The sequence below is a fragment of the Nyctereutes procyonoides genome, unplaced genomic scaffold, assembly GCF_905146905.1.
Source record: "Nyctereutes procyonoides isolate TBG_1078 unplaced genomic scaffold, NYPRO_anot_genome, whole genome shotgun sequence".
Lineage (NCBI taxonomy): Eukaryota > Metazoa > Chordata > Mammalia > Carnivora > Canidae > Nyctereutes > Nyctereutes procyonoides.
The window spans coordinates 38110707-38123425 of NW_026575125.1; the positions used below are offsets into that span (position 1 = coordinate 38110707).

The 12719-nt window shown below is 43.2% G+C and overlaps 1 protein-coding gene across 2 annotated transcripts in view; it reads right to left on the reverse strand.

Moving 5' to 3' along the window:
- Positions 1 to 6902: 6902 nt before the first annotated feature.
- Positions 6903 to 12719, reverse strand: part of NDP (norrin cystine knot growth factor NDP) — a 68965-nt gene continuing 63148 nt past the window's right edge. For both annotated transcript variants that reach the window (XM_055338501.1, XM_055338500.1), the window contains exon 3: positions 6903 to 8149. In XM_055338501.1, the coding sequence (XP_055194476.1) occupies positions 7922 to 8149 (228 nt within the window). In that variant the 3' untranslated portion in view covers positions 6903 to 7921. The remainder of the gene's footprint in view (positions 8150 to 12719) is intronic.

Below are 12719 nucleotides of genomic sequence, written 5' to 3' on the forward strand. Positions count from 1 at the left end.
TAGGCAGTATGGATTTAGGTAATATAGACTTGTAACGTCCTAATTTTATTTTACTTTAAAGATTTTATTTATTTATTTGAGAGAGAGAGGGAGCCTGAATGGTGAGTGGGGCATGGGGAGAAGCAGGCTCCCCGCTGAGGAAGGAGCCGAACACCCGGCTCGATCCCAGGACCTGGGAGCATGACCTGAGCTGAAGGCAGCTGTTTAACCAACTGAGCCACCCAGGCGCCCCTACAATTTTCCAATTTTAATATGATATTCTACCCTTTCTTCAAATCCAAGACTTGCTACAAAGGTGTCTGGCTCTGGGTGAAAGACTGCTATTTTGGAAAAATAGGAATTAACATAAGGAATAGATGCCCGAATTTGTACTATTTACTACAATCCTTCCTGCCTTGGAATGGAACATGTAGACCGTGACTCTCTGGTGTTCCCAAATTTAAATTTAATGAAAAACGTGTCTTTCTGCAGCTCTTTCAGCAAGTCAGCACTCAGAGCACACTTTAGACAAGGCTTGTTAGCTGGAGCTGTAAGGGGAATTGTCAAGGGGGGTGGGGAGTGGAGGGAAGAAGGGAGAGAGGACAGTGTTTCTGAGAATAATTGGATAATTGGAGGATAAGAAGGCCATACACTTCTTTCAGAGCAAATTAATTTCCCAGAAGAAGTCTTGAGAAACTTGCACGTTTCACTGCTTTGGTTGTTTCCATATAAGCCTGACTCAGGCCCATAGGAGGGCAAATAAAATGATCTAATAGTTTAAGCTAAAACTTCAGCGATAAAATTACAACAGCTCTGATTTCTTTCTATCAATGTAGTACCATAACTTTACAGAAAATAAAACCTTTTTATTGTACAGTCATATAACAAGGAATCTTAAGAATGCGCACTTGTTGCTGGGGAAAGATATGGTCAAGAATAATGTCGAGCTTGGGATGCCTGGGTGGCTCAGTGGTTAAGCGTCTGCCTTCGGCTCAGGTCATGATCCCAGGGTCCTGAGATTGAGTCCCGCATCAGGCTCCACACAGGGAGCCTACTTCTCCCTCTGCCTGTGTCTCTGCCTATGTCTCTGCCTCTCTCATGAATAAATAAATAAAATCTAAAAAAAAAAAGAGGGGATCCCTGGGTGGCTCAGTGGTTTAGCACCTGCCTTTGGCCCAGGGCGCGATCCTGGAGTCCCGGGATCGAGTCCCGCGTTGGGCTCCCAGCATGGAGCCTGCTTCTCCCTCCTCCTGTGTCTCTCTCTGCCTCTCTCTCTCTCTCTCTCTCTCTCTCTCTCTTTCTCTATGTCTATCATGAATAAATAAATAAATTTTTTTAAAAAAATAAATAAATAAAAATAAAAATAAAAAGAATAATGTTGAGCTTAAGCAAAGCCATGTTTGAGAAGTTATGACTTGCTTGAACTATGAATGGTTCTAGGTTTCTCCACATAATCCACTAACTCATTTACTCCTCATAATGGTATCATGGAATTTATACATACTTACAGAGGCCAAGGAATCCAAGGCACAAAAAGGCCAAATAACTTGCTTGAAAGTCACAAACAGCAGATCAGGGATGTGAACTCCGGCAGTCTGGCCCCAGAGTTCATGCTCTTAACATGCAACAGTGTGTGTGCCAAGCACTATGAATTAGTCAGTGAAAGTGGGCAAACAGTCAAACAAAATCTTAGGATGTGAGTTTCAACGCAACATTGGAGAGTGCTTTTGCATTGTTCACGAGAAACTGTCTTTCCAGAAGAATCGGGAACATAGTATTAGCCAATGGCATGAGCCCTGGTTGAGAAGTCAGAAGACACGGAATCAAAAACTTCTATAAAGCGAGAGTTGAACTTCATGCCTTCCGTGTTCCTTCTCAGACTGGTGTTGATGTTAGCACTCTCGTTTCTCATGGCCTCTTCCAACAACAGGTACCTAAAAAGTCATGAATCACAAATGGAACTGTGGAATCAAATAAGGACAAGGGAATGAGATTGTCCCAATGCGAAAAAGGAAATAATTGGATGTTAGGATTATGGGAAAACACATTGCTGGTGTAGACCAAAATAGAAGAGAACGCATTGTGAAGAATTTGGTTATTTAAAACCATAAGCAGGGTTTTAGAATGCCAGCTCTTACAAGGAGAGAACTTACCTCTTGAAATGTATTTCCACAGCACATATGCATGTACAGATACTGGATATACGCTTTGCGATGATGATGACAACGTTACTTTTGGTGATGATTTTGAAGATAATAAAGAACTCTGGGATGCCAGAAAAAAGTCTGAGTGATTAAAAACCATAGCACTTATTCCTACCAACTGTAAAGTAAGGGTAATATTAACCTCAAGGTCAGGTGGGAGGATTAAATGAGATAAAGTAGAGAAAATGCTAATCAAGATGTCTACTTCATCATACGCTATTATTCAAGGTTGACAACAATGGTGACAACAATGATGATGATGGTGATGACACAAGTCAGACTGCTCCTAGGGAGCCCTGTCCAACTCTCAACAATTTTAAAATAGAACATTCAAGCTAACATGTTCGTCTAACACTGGAACATTGAAGCTACTCAAAAGATTATAGCCAGGGACGCCTGGGTGGCTCAGCGTTTGAGTGTCTGCCTTTGGCTCAGGGTGTGATCCCAGGGTCTGGGGATTGAGTCAGGCTCCCAGTGAGAAGCCTGCTTCTCCCTCTGCCTGTGTCTCTGCCTCTCTCTGTGCATCTTTCATGAATAAATAAATACAATCTTTAAAAAAAAAGATTACAGCCAAATGTGATAGGATTTTAAAGTCATAAGCACAGCTTTGACCTCATGTAATTTAATTTGGAACGTATTTATTTTCCCCAGATGTTTATATTAGAATAGTATATTCTCTGAAGTTCTACTGGGTCAAGGTCCTGTGTGCTCTGTGTACGTTCTGGAATCACAGTTTGCTAATGAGAACTGACGTGTTCTGACACAAAGTGGTTTGGAGCTCCCTTCCTTCTGCCCACGTGCTTTCGAAAAAAGAAAAAGGAGGTGTTTAGAAATGGCAAAGAAAGCACAAGACTTTAAGGTCAAAAGTCAACTTCCGGTTTCTTATCTGTACGATTTTTGTAATAATTAACTTACTCCATAAGGATATTCTGAAAGCCAGATGACATCCTATCTGTGCAAATGCTGTGCAAATGCTCATGTTGTATCTAAAGTCACGTTTCTCCTTACTTCTAAAATGGCTGCCTTAAAGCCAAGCACACAAGATTATCTGCTTGGTTGATTATCACTTATTATAGTTAACTCTCCGTCTCTCTGGCCTGGGTACCTATTAAAAGCAAGGCTATGGCTCTTTTTTTTTTTTTAACCTCAGTTTCTCCAGCTCTTGGCATTCTAGCTGACGCACGGTGGGTGCTGTCATATATGTTTAAACTATGCTTTCAGAGGAAGGACAAACATTGATTTGAACCCCACGTATTATGGACCACGCATGTAATGAGATTAGATGGCTTAAACACGCTTGTCTCCTTTTTTATAGGCCACTAAAAGATGTAAGAATTACTGCCGTAGGCTTGGTTCCCAAGAGTCAGATGCTAAGGTGGAGCTTGTGGCGCAGGTATTGATTAGGGGTCAACACCTGTGGGAGCAAGGGGTCCGGGGGGGGCAAGCTTGGGCCCAAAGACACATGGAGGTGGCATGCCTCAGTCAACCCAACCTCTGGAGCTAGAACTGCCTGCTAACGTTGTCTTTCATCGAGCCAGAATGGCCAGGCTCTTAGACCCCCCCAGCTGCCATCAGTTTCTGGATCCAAGCCACCTCTAGAAGAACATGCCCTTGGGCAAGGTGACCCTGTAGCTGAAGCAGCTCCTGAAGGGATTGACGGCTAGAGCAACAAATCCTTCCTTGGCTCATGTCCACAATCACCGTAGTCACCAAATTTAAAACGTTCTGTCTGCCAAGTGAGAAGATGGCATTTTTTAAAAAGATTTTATTTATTTATTCATGAAAGACACACAGAGACAGAGAGAGGCAGAGACACAGGCAGAGGGAGAAGCGGGCTCCACACAGGGTGCCCGATGTGGGACTTGATCCTAGGACCCTGGGATCATGCCCTGAGCTGAAGGCAGACACTCAACCACTGAGCCACCCAGGTGCCCCCGAGAAGATGGTATTAATATCAGAGGGCACACAACGGCTCTAATCAATGAGAAATTTGAAGTGACGCTCATAATTGAATTAAGAAAAGGCCAACGCTCTTACACATTTATGGCAGATTATACTCAAATTTCATTAATATAGTGAAGACTGGAGGAAAACCCTGATTTGTTGGCACGTGTTGTTCTCTCAAGAAATATCCTCCTTCTGCAAGTAGTTGCTGGACACCAGTTTGCACACTGAAACAGGCATGACTAAGCGAACGCTCCTCCCAGTGTGTAATGCTACAGCCATGCACAGAACCTCTCTTTCCAGAACCAAGCCTCTCCAGTGTTCTAGATCCTGAAGGGAATGGCCGTGTCTGTCCTCCACAATGTGACAGTGCCCTGGCGTCATGAAGGGAGCAGCATCAGCAGGATATGACTTGCCTCTCTGATTGATACAAGCCTCCCCAATGGCCTGACCCCCATGCATTTGGTGTTCCATATTGGGCAGCCGTCTTGCTCATGTGTGTATGTTGCAGCAGGACCTGAAGAAGTAGCCCAAAGCATGTCTGTACCGTAATTCCTCCCATGTCACAAGGAAGAAATGACGTACTCGAACAGATCCCTAGATTGGTCTGGGAAACTCAAGAAAATCAATTCAGTCCGTAATCCCCTCTATCTTCCAGTGCAGTGTTAACCCATCATTGTTAAATGCTTATAAATGATGAGGGTAAAATCAGTTAACAAGAGGCTTGCCCTCCACCATCATGGATTATCCTACAGAATTTGAAGATGTAAACTACTAAGATTATAACGCATTTTCGTCTCCCTTTATTCATGCATAGCAAATGGGGAAGATGGGTGAACATTCCTCAAGCATTCCAGGAGTAGTGCTTTTAACTGATCAATGTTTTCATTTTGGTTCTCTCTCAATCCTTCGGGGTAGACATTAAAATAAGGCTAAATATGTTTAATTTTTCAAAGACATAATACAAATTCCATAGTAACTCAATATCCAATAATGTCTAAATTCTCTCCGTTCCCAGGGCTATTTTGAGGTCTTTAGGGAAAATATAATTCTTTTTCCTCTTTCTCAGCCTTGATATGCCCCATTAAACTTTATTCTGTCTCTCTCACTCTTTTCCAGCCCATTCACTATATTCAGGATCCAAGAGCCCAAAAAGACTGAGAATCTGTTTGCTGGTGGGGGAAGGGGAGCATCCATAGCTGTGGAGCAGGAAGCCTGGGTTCTAGTTCCAAATCCAAGACTAGGTGTGTTACTGTGGGCAAGCTCCTGGGTTTCTGCAGGTCTCCATTTGCTCATCTGTTTAGGGAGAGAAGAGGATGGGTGCTTTCTAATGACTCTCCCAATGCCACTGTTCTATGATTCTCTAGTTTTCCAAGCATATTCTCCTCATTTCTATGGGAGAAGCTTTGACAATAGATTGTAATGTATGTAATGGGATTTGAAGGAAATATTTTCTATGGTTTCCAGGGAATTTGGAAAATGTGAGTCATATTAAGTGCCCCCCTCTAGTCCCAAATTGGTAATAAGGAAATAAAGACTGGAGTTTGGGGCATATGACTCTCAAAGCAAATTGGATTTTCAATGCCAGGAAGAGATATTTTAAGGCTAGAAGTATTATTTTCACTCTTTAATTAGTGACATGAAAGAATAGCTATAAATGTGACCAGCAGTTAATTCTTTCATTATCAGTTAAGGTTTATAACCATTTAACTTTAGGTATTAAATTTAATTCTTTTTTATGACAAAATTTCTCTTTATGTCATGACCAAATTACCGTTTCACATTTGCCTTCAAAATGGGGAGACCTCTAATCAGTGAACTGGCTGGTTCTGTCACCATGAAGGTTAAGATCAAGGTCAAGGTTTAATAGCACTAGTTGTATTCTGTTCCAAAGTCACAAATACAAATTTAACCCTGCTGACTTTCTTTTTAAAAAACGTGTGAAAGCTATATGCTGGAGAGTGTACAAAACCATCATCTCTACAGGAAAAGTAATTCACAGGTCGACTATATGAACAGTGGGGTGCACTGTCATCTCTGGTAAACCAAGACAGCATGGTGTCAAGGTTGCCCTAGAAACTGAGTCGCCAATCTGGGGTAATGATTATTTTTGTAATGCTCAGGAGTGTCCTATCATTGGACCTAGAGCACTAGACAGTCAATCGTACAGAAACCATGGTTGGTGAATTCTTTGTCCTCCTGGTCCTTCAGAGTTCACTTACAGATACTTATTCTTTTCTAACAAAAGTGAAGAGATGACATCTATTTCATTCCATAGTGCCTAAGGAAGCCAGAATGCATCAGATCTTATGCTCATTTGATAAACTAATTTCTGAAACTAAAGATAAAATTTCCGGGGCGCCTGGGTGGCTCAGTTGGTTGAGCATCTGCCTTCAGCCCAGATCCTGATCCCAGGGTCCTGGGATGGAGCCCCATGTCTGGCTCCCTGCTCAGCGGGGAGTCTACTCCACCCTCTCCCTGCTCATGCTCTCTCTCACTATCTCTCTCACTGTCTCAAATAAATACATAAAATATTTTTAAAAATAAAATAAAACAAAAAATAAAAACCAAATTTCCTAAGGCCCCTTCACCCTAGTCTACTGATTTCAAACAATGTCTTTCCCATGCATTCTAGAACCTCATCTCCCTCTTTTCCTGGAACACACACACACACACACACACACACACACACCATAGGGGATGCATTATCATAGAATATTTAGTAGGAGAAAACAATACTTACACAGTCAAAATTTTGAAGATACTGTCTTTTTATTTCACAACATGGGAATAAGTCAAATTTTGAGTCTCAAGGACCAAAATATAGATGAGCCAAATGTTCAGAAGATGAGCCAGGCTACCATTTTGGCAGCAAGCTTCATATGGACAAGTGGATGGTAGAGAATGATGCCCGCGACATGGCTAAAGCTATAGTACACCCACAAATAGATTCATACTCGGTTGTCTAATTTGCATGCATGAGTATAGTGCGTTTTCCATGCCACTAGTACATATATGCCTTTTTCAAAGTCAGTGTAGGATCCGTATTTGTGCGGGTCTTTAAAAGTCTGCTCCCTTACAAAAATTTACCATAATTTACCTGCAAGAGCCTTCAGATGACAAATTCTTTATGCCACCTTTACTTCCCAAAAGTCATTTCTCAATAATAATTACCACTATCAGGAGTTCCAGCATCATGTAAGAGAATCCATTTGTTAGTTATTTTAATGTCAATTAGCTGGCTGTGAGTGAGCCTCGCTATACATATCCACATGCTTGGTGCCTGGAATTTTGAAATTGGTAACCTTTAGCAGTGATGGCAACCTTTGGCCAAATGACAAGATCAAAACCAAACCAACCCAACCCAGACGGTACCGCAGAAAGAGTTGGGCTTTCCTGCTTTCCAAAGTGACTGTTTCCCTAGTCTGCACCGAACAGTGACAGCCTGCCCCACTCTTGCATGGGGGCCCATTTTCCCCACTAATGCTGAATTGTTGGAAATGCAAAGAGCATTCAGCGCCAAGAGGGGACATGCCTGAATCTGAAAAGGAACCAAAAGAAATTGTACCAGGGAAAGGGGACAGGGATGGAAAACAAGTTCCCAGAGCATCTCTCAGTGTCAACAAGCATGGAGAGTCTTTATTACTAGAATATGCAAAATCCCGTGGGAATTGCTGCTTTGTTGTTGATGGGTTTTTTTCCCTTGATTTTTCTTGCCAGTCCTTCCCTGGCTGGTTGAACTGTCTCTGTGAGAAAGGAGGTTGTCCCATTCAGAAGCCACTCAGCCCCAGGCCTCAGGAGCTGCACTCCTCACAGTGACAGGAGAGGATGTACCGGTAGGTGGCGGTGAGCCTCATGCCCCCCGAACAGCGCAGCCGCAGTGCCTTCAGCTTGGAGGTCTGGGGCCGGCAGCAGTGACAGGAAGAGCGGAAAGGCTGCTTGAGGACAGTGCTGAAGGACACCAAGGGCTCAGAGCGTGATGCCTGGCTGCAGTGCCCCTCGCACCTGGCCAGAAGCACCATCTGGGGAGAGAAGAGATGAGGTTACCCTTGGGGATGCCAGAACCACAGCCAGGTCCCACAGCGTCCTAACACTCTTTGGCAATTGCCACCGGATTAGACCAGGGGCTCTCAACCCTGGTTGCACATTAGAATCTCCTGGAGAACTTGTTTTAAAATGTCAGCCCCAGGGGTGCTCAGTCAGTTGAGCAATGGACTCTTGGTTTTGGCTCAGGTCACAATCGCAGAGTCGTGAGATCGAACCCCTCATTGGGCTCTGTGCTGAGCGTGGAGAATGCTTGAGAGTTTCTGTCTCTCTTTCCCTTTGCCCGTCCTCCTGCTGACACTTTCTGTCTGTCTGTCTGTCTCTGTCTCTCCCTCTCTCTCAAATAAAAAATTAAAATTAAAAAGAATAAGATGTCAGCATCCAGGTGCCATCTCAAACCAATGGAATTAAAATCCTTGGGGATAGAGCCCGAGCTTTCATGGCTCTTCAGGTGATTCCAAAGAGCGCTCAGGGTGTAGAACCACTACATGAGGCCCCCCCGCCATGATGTGCAAATAAAAACCAAAGAACATGGGATCCCTGGGTGGCTCAGTGGTTTAGCACCTGCCTTTGGCCCAGGGCATAATCCTGGAGTCCTGGGATCAAGTCCTGCCTCAAGCTCTTTGCATGGAGCCTGCTTCTCCCTCTGCCTGTGTCTCTGCCTCTCTGTGTGTCTCTCATGAATAAATAAATAAAATCTTTTAAAAAAAACAAATAACAAAAGCAATTTCTTGGGACAGGTGATATCCACCACCATTGGACCAATGTCAATTCGACCAGTCTTGAGATGCAGAAAGTCATTCTGAATTGAAATCAGAAGTAAATGAGGAAGGACTACAGAAAAAAGGAATTTGTTATGTGCAAGGAATTGCTCAAGAAAATGAATACAATTCCTGAAGAAGAAAAAGAGGGTAACCTGAGTGATCAGGAAGAAATATTCTGGACACTACAACTTGAAATGAGAGGATGAAATAGAAACAGGGTATGTTTTGGGCCTTGGAATCACACGCCTGGGGTTATACACTGAAAGAGCCTGAGATTTGTGCAGTTGAATCTTAGAGTCATTCATTCTGACCATCTCCATTTCTTTTTTTTTTTTTCAATCTCCATTTCCAAAGGTAGGTTAGGATGATACTAAAGCTTGGGTTGGGAGCTCCTGGGTGGCTCAGTCGGTTAAGCGTCTGACTCTTGATTTTGGCTCAGGTCCTGATCTCAGGGTTGTGAGATCCAGCCCCGAGTTGGGCTCTGCACTCAGTGGCAAACTTGCTTGAGATTCTCTCTCCCTCTCCCTCTGCCCTTCCCCTTTGCTCGTGTTCTCTCTCTCTCTCTCTCTCTCTCTCTCTCTCAAATAAACAAATATTTTTTTAAAAAGTAAAGTTTGGGCTGCAGTAACAGAGGCTATGTGCTTTATAGTGGCTCTTAATTTGGCTTTAGTAAACACTCTTCTTTAAGAATTCAATGGAAACTACCCAGGTTATCCCCAGAACAATGGACATAGGCACACGCTCAGTGTTTTGAGTCCAGCTTAAGGGGACAGAGCAGAGGCTCATTTATGTCTCCCATACATTCATCCCAGTGTTCTTATGTACACTCAGGGACAGATAGTGGTAGGGTAGGGTAGGGTAGGCAGCTTGATTCATTACGAATTAAAAGAAGGAAATGGCCTGTTCATCTTTCTAAAAGAAAGACAAGTTGACTTCTGGTCATTATAGGTTATTAACATCATTATCGAAGAAGATGCTGGGATGAATCCAACAATAGGATCTGAGATACTGGGGAGCAACTGGTAGGGCTTTGTGAAGTTGGAATAAGACCTACTGATTTATTTTCTCTGAAAGATCATGGAGGCAGAGAGAAAATGGCAGCCTTAAGCCATCTTGAATTTATGAAAGCTTCAGTGCCATCCCACCTGCTCTTCGTGTTGTTAGGCAAAGGAAACATGATCTGAAATAGGTTTTGAAGATTATACCATAGATCAGCAGTCCACGGGTCAGTCCTTGGCACCCACCTCATCCCTCTGAGGAGGAGCCCAACATCTTCCCCAGTGCCTTCTCCCCACACCTGCGGGTTTGGGGGAAGAGCTCCCTGGCAGCTCACTTTAGAGTAGTGTTAAATGTGCTCGTCTCTAAGGTGGGTCATCTCTTATGCAGACTAAGCAATATTCAGAGATCATCTCCCCAAATGGAGTCTTTTGAGCTCTAATTGCAGTCCAGATGAATACAGTGAACCAGTGTCAACAGAGCTAATTCAAAGGGGGCATAGACATAGTAGTGCCTCTCGCCTGATGCACATGCAGGTGAGCCAGATGTAGATCTGGAATGATCCAGCAATTAGCACTGTCCATCAAACGACCAAATCAGCAGCGTTGGGCCATTTGTAGAAGCACTGACCCGATCCTGACTTCACTAAACATTTTCAAGGTCTCAAGTACCTCCTTCAGCTCTTTCTGAAGGACAAGAACTCCAGCACTGAGGACCTTGGGGTCACCTCCAATGGGTCCCTCTATCTCACGACCTGGACTTTCTGGGCAAGGAGAATACATGGGCACGTACAGTCAATAAACACATTCAGCGTCAGCATGCTGCCTTTGGCATAATGTCCAAAATCCTGAACTGGTATTAAGATCCTCCATGACCTGGATTTCACATCTTTCCAGTCTTACTTATAACTGTTCTCATTTTTGTCACTTACTCCCTTACAACTGTTCTGTTTCTCGTTGCTCACTCCCTATTCCAATCCAGCTTAATCACTTAGGAGTTCATGGAATAACCCGGAATTTCCCTGCCTCTTGCCTTTGCTCATGTCTTTCCCCTTCCAGGAATGCCCTTTCCTCCTAGCTTTGCTTAATGAAATCCCAACTGTCCTCCATGGCCAATTTCAAATGCCCTCTCCTCTAAGAAGACCCTCTGAAATAATTATTGGGCCCTTGACATTCTCAACACACATATGCAAATCTCCTGTCTGGGAGATTTCTGGTATATAGATCCCATCTCGAAACTGGAAGTGGTATAAAAATCTAGCTCCAGTTTGTGAATGTGTATTGGAGGGCTATAGCAGGGAGTTTGGAAGATAAAATCTAGAAATGAGTGTCATTAAGGAATGGAAAGGATAAATATCTGCTTTACAGGTTCACTCCTGATGTTTTATCTCTGCCATGCCTCACCTGTCTTATAGATTTAATGAACATCTTCTCACCTCTTCTAGACCAGAGCTTCTCAAACTATAACATGCATGTAAATAAGCTGGAGATCTTGTTAAAATGCAGATTGTGAGGCCAGAGATTCTGCATTTGACTCAATACTCTGGCTGATGTCAGTACCGCTAACATCCACACTTTTAGTAGCAAGGCTCTTCTTGAAACTGTTAAAGTCTGAAGGGTTCCATTCTAGGTTGATCACTAGATAGCGATCATTTAGCTAATAATAATAATGGCAGTTAACATTTATTGAGGGCTTACAACATTTAATCTCATTTAATCCTCATAACAATCTGATGGGAAAGGCACTCTTATTATCTGTACCATTATTACAGATGAGGAAGCTGAGGCTTTAGAGAGTTGAAGTAACTTGCCCAAACTCACATATCTGGTAAAAGGTAGAGCTGGAATCAAACCCACGTCAGTCCAAAACAAAGCCTCCGATTTAAATCACTATTATATCCTGTCTTCTGATATTAAAGTGTTTTCCTGAAACATATACCAACTCACACCCTTCTCCAATCTACTTTGACTCACTTCTGGGAGCCCCAACCATATCATAACCATACAAGCCTGTCCTTTTACTTATGAAATTCTTGGGATGCATCATCACCACCTCCAAGCTTATGCAGAGCTGAATCTTGAAAGAGCACTCCTAAATGAAATCTCCACTGTCAAGACCCTCCCCCAGTGATCTGGGGACTCCCAGAGACGCCCAGAATTTCCTTGGGTGGTACCACACGGTGTCTAACTCCTTAATGAATTCACCAAACACCACTTCACCTTCAAAGTTAAATTCACCTGCCAAAACCCAGTTTGTGGTCAATGCACATTCTTCGTGCCTGGGTGACTTGGCCATGCTTTACTAACGGGATGACTCCTCTACATTTTACACTGCACTTAACTGCTCTTATTTTTTAAAAAAATATTTTATTTATTTATTCATGAGAGACGCACAGAGAGAAAAAGAAAGAGAGAGAGAGGCAGAGGGAGAAGCAGGCTCCATGCAGGGAGCCCAATGTGGGACTCGATCCTGGGTTTCCAGGATCACGCCCTGGGCTGAAGGCAGGCGCTAAACCACTGAGCCACCCAGGCTGCCCTTAACTGCTCTTAATAGGGAGCATCTGCACTGCTTCATTATGAAATCATATAATGAATATCTTTTGACAAAGAACCCACATGGGGCTCCATCGTCAAAGGAGCAGGTTCAACAGTTGGTTGTTACTCATTGACCTATTGACTTCTCACAGCTTAGGTGGGTGACAGATGCATGCATATTATCTGCTTTTGGTCCAGTTTAATTTTTGTTCTCTGATGTTCCCCCAAGCAATTGGCCTGATGCTAGGAAGTTA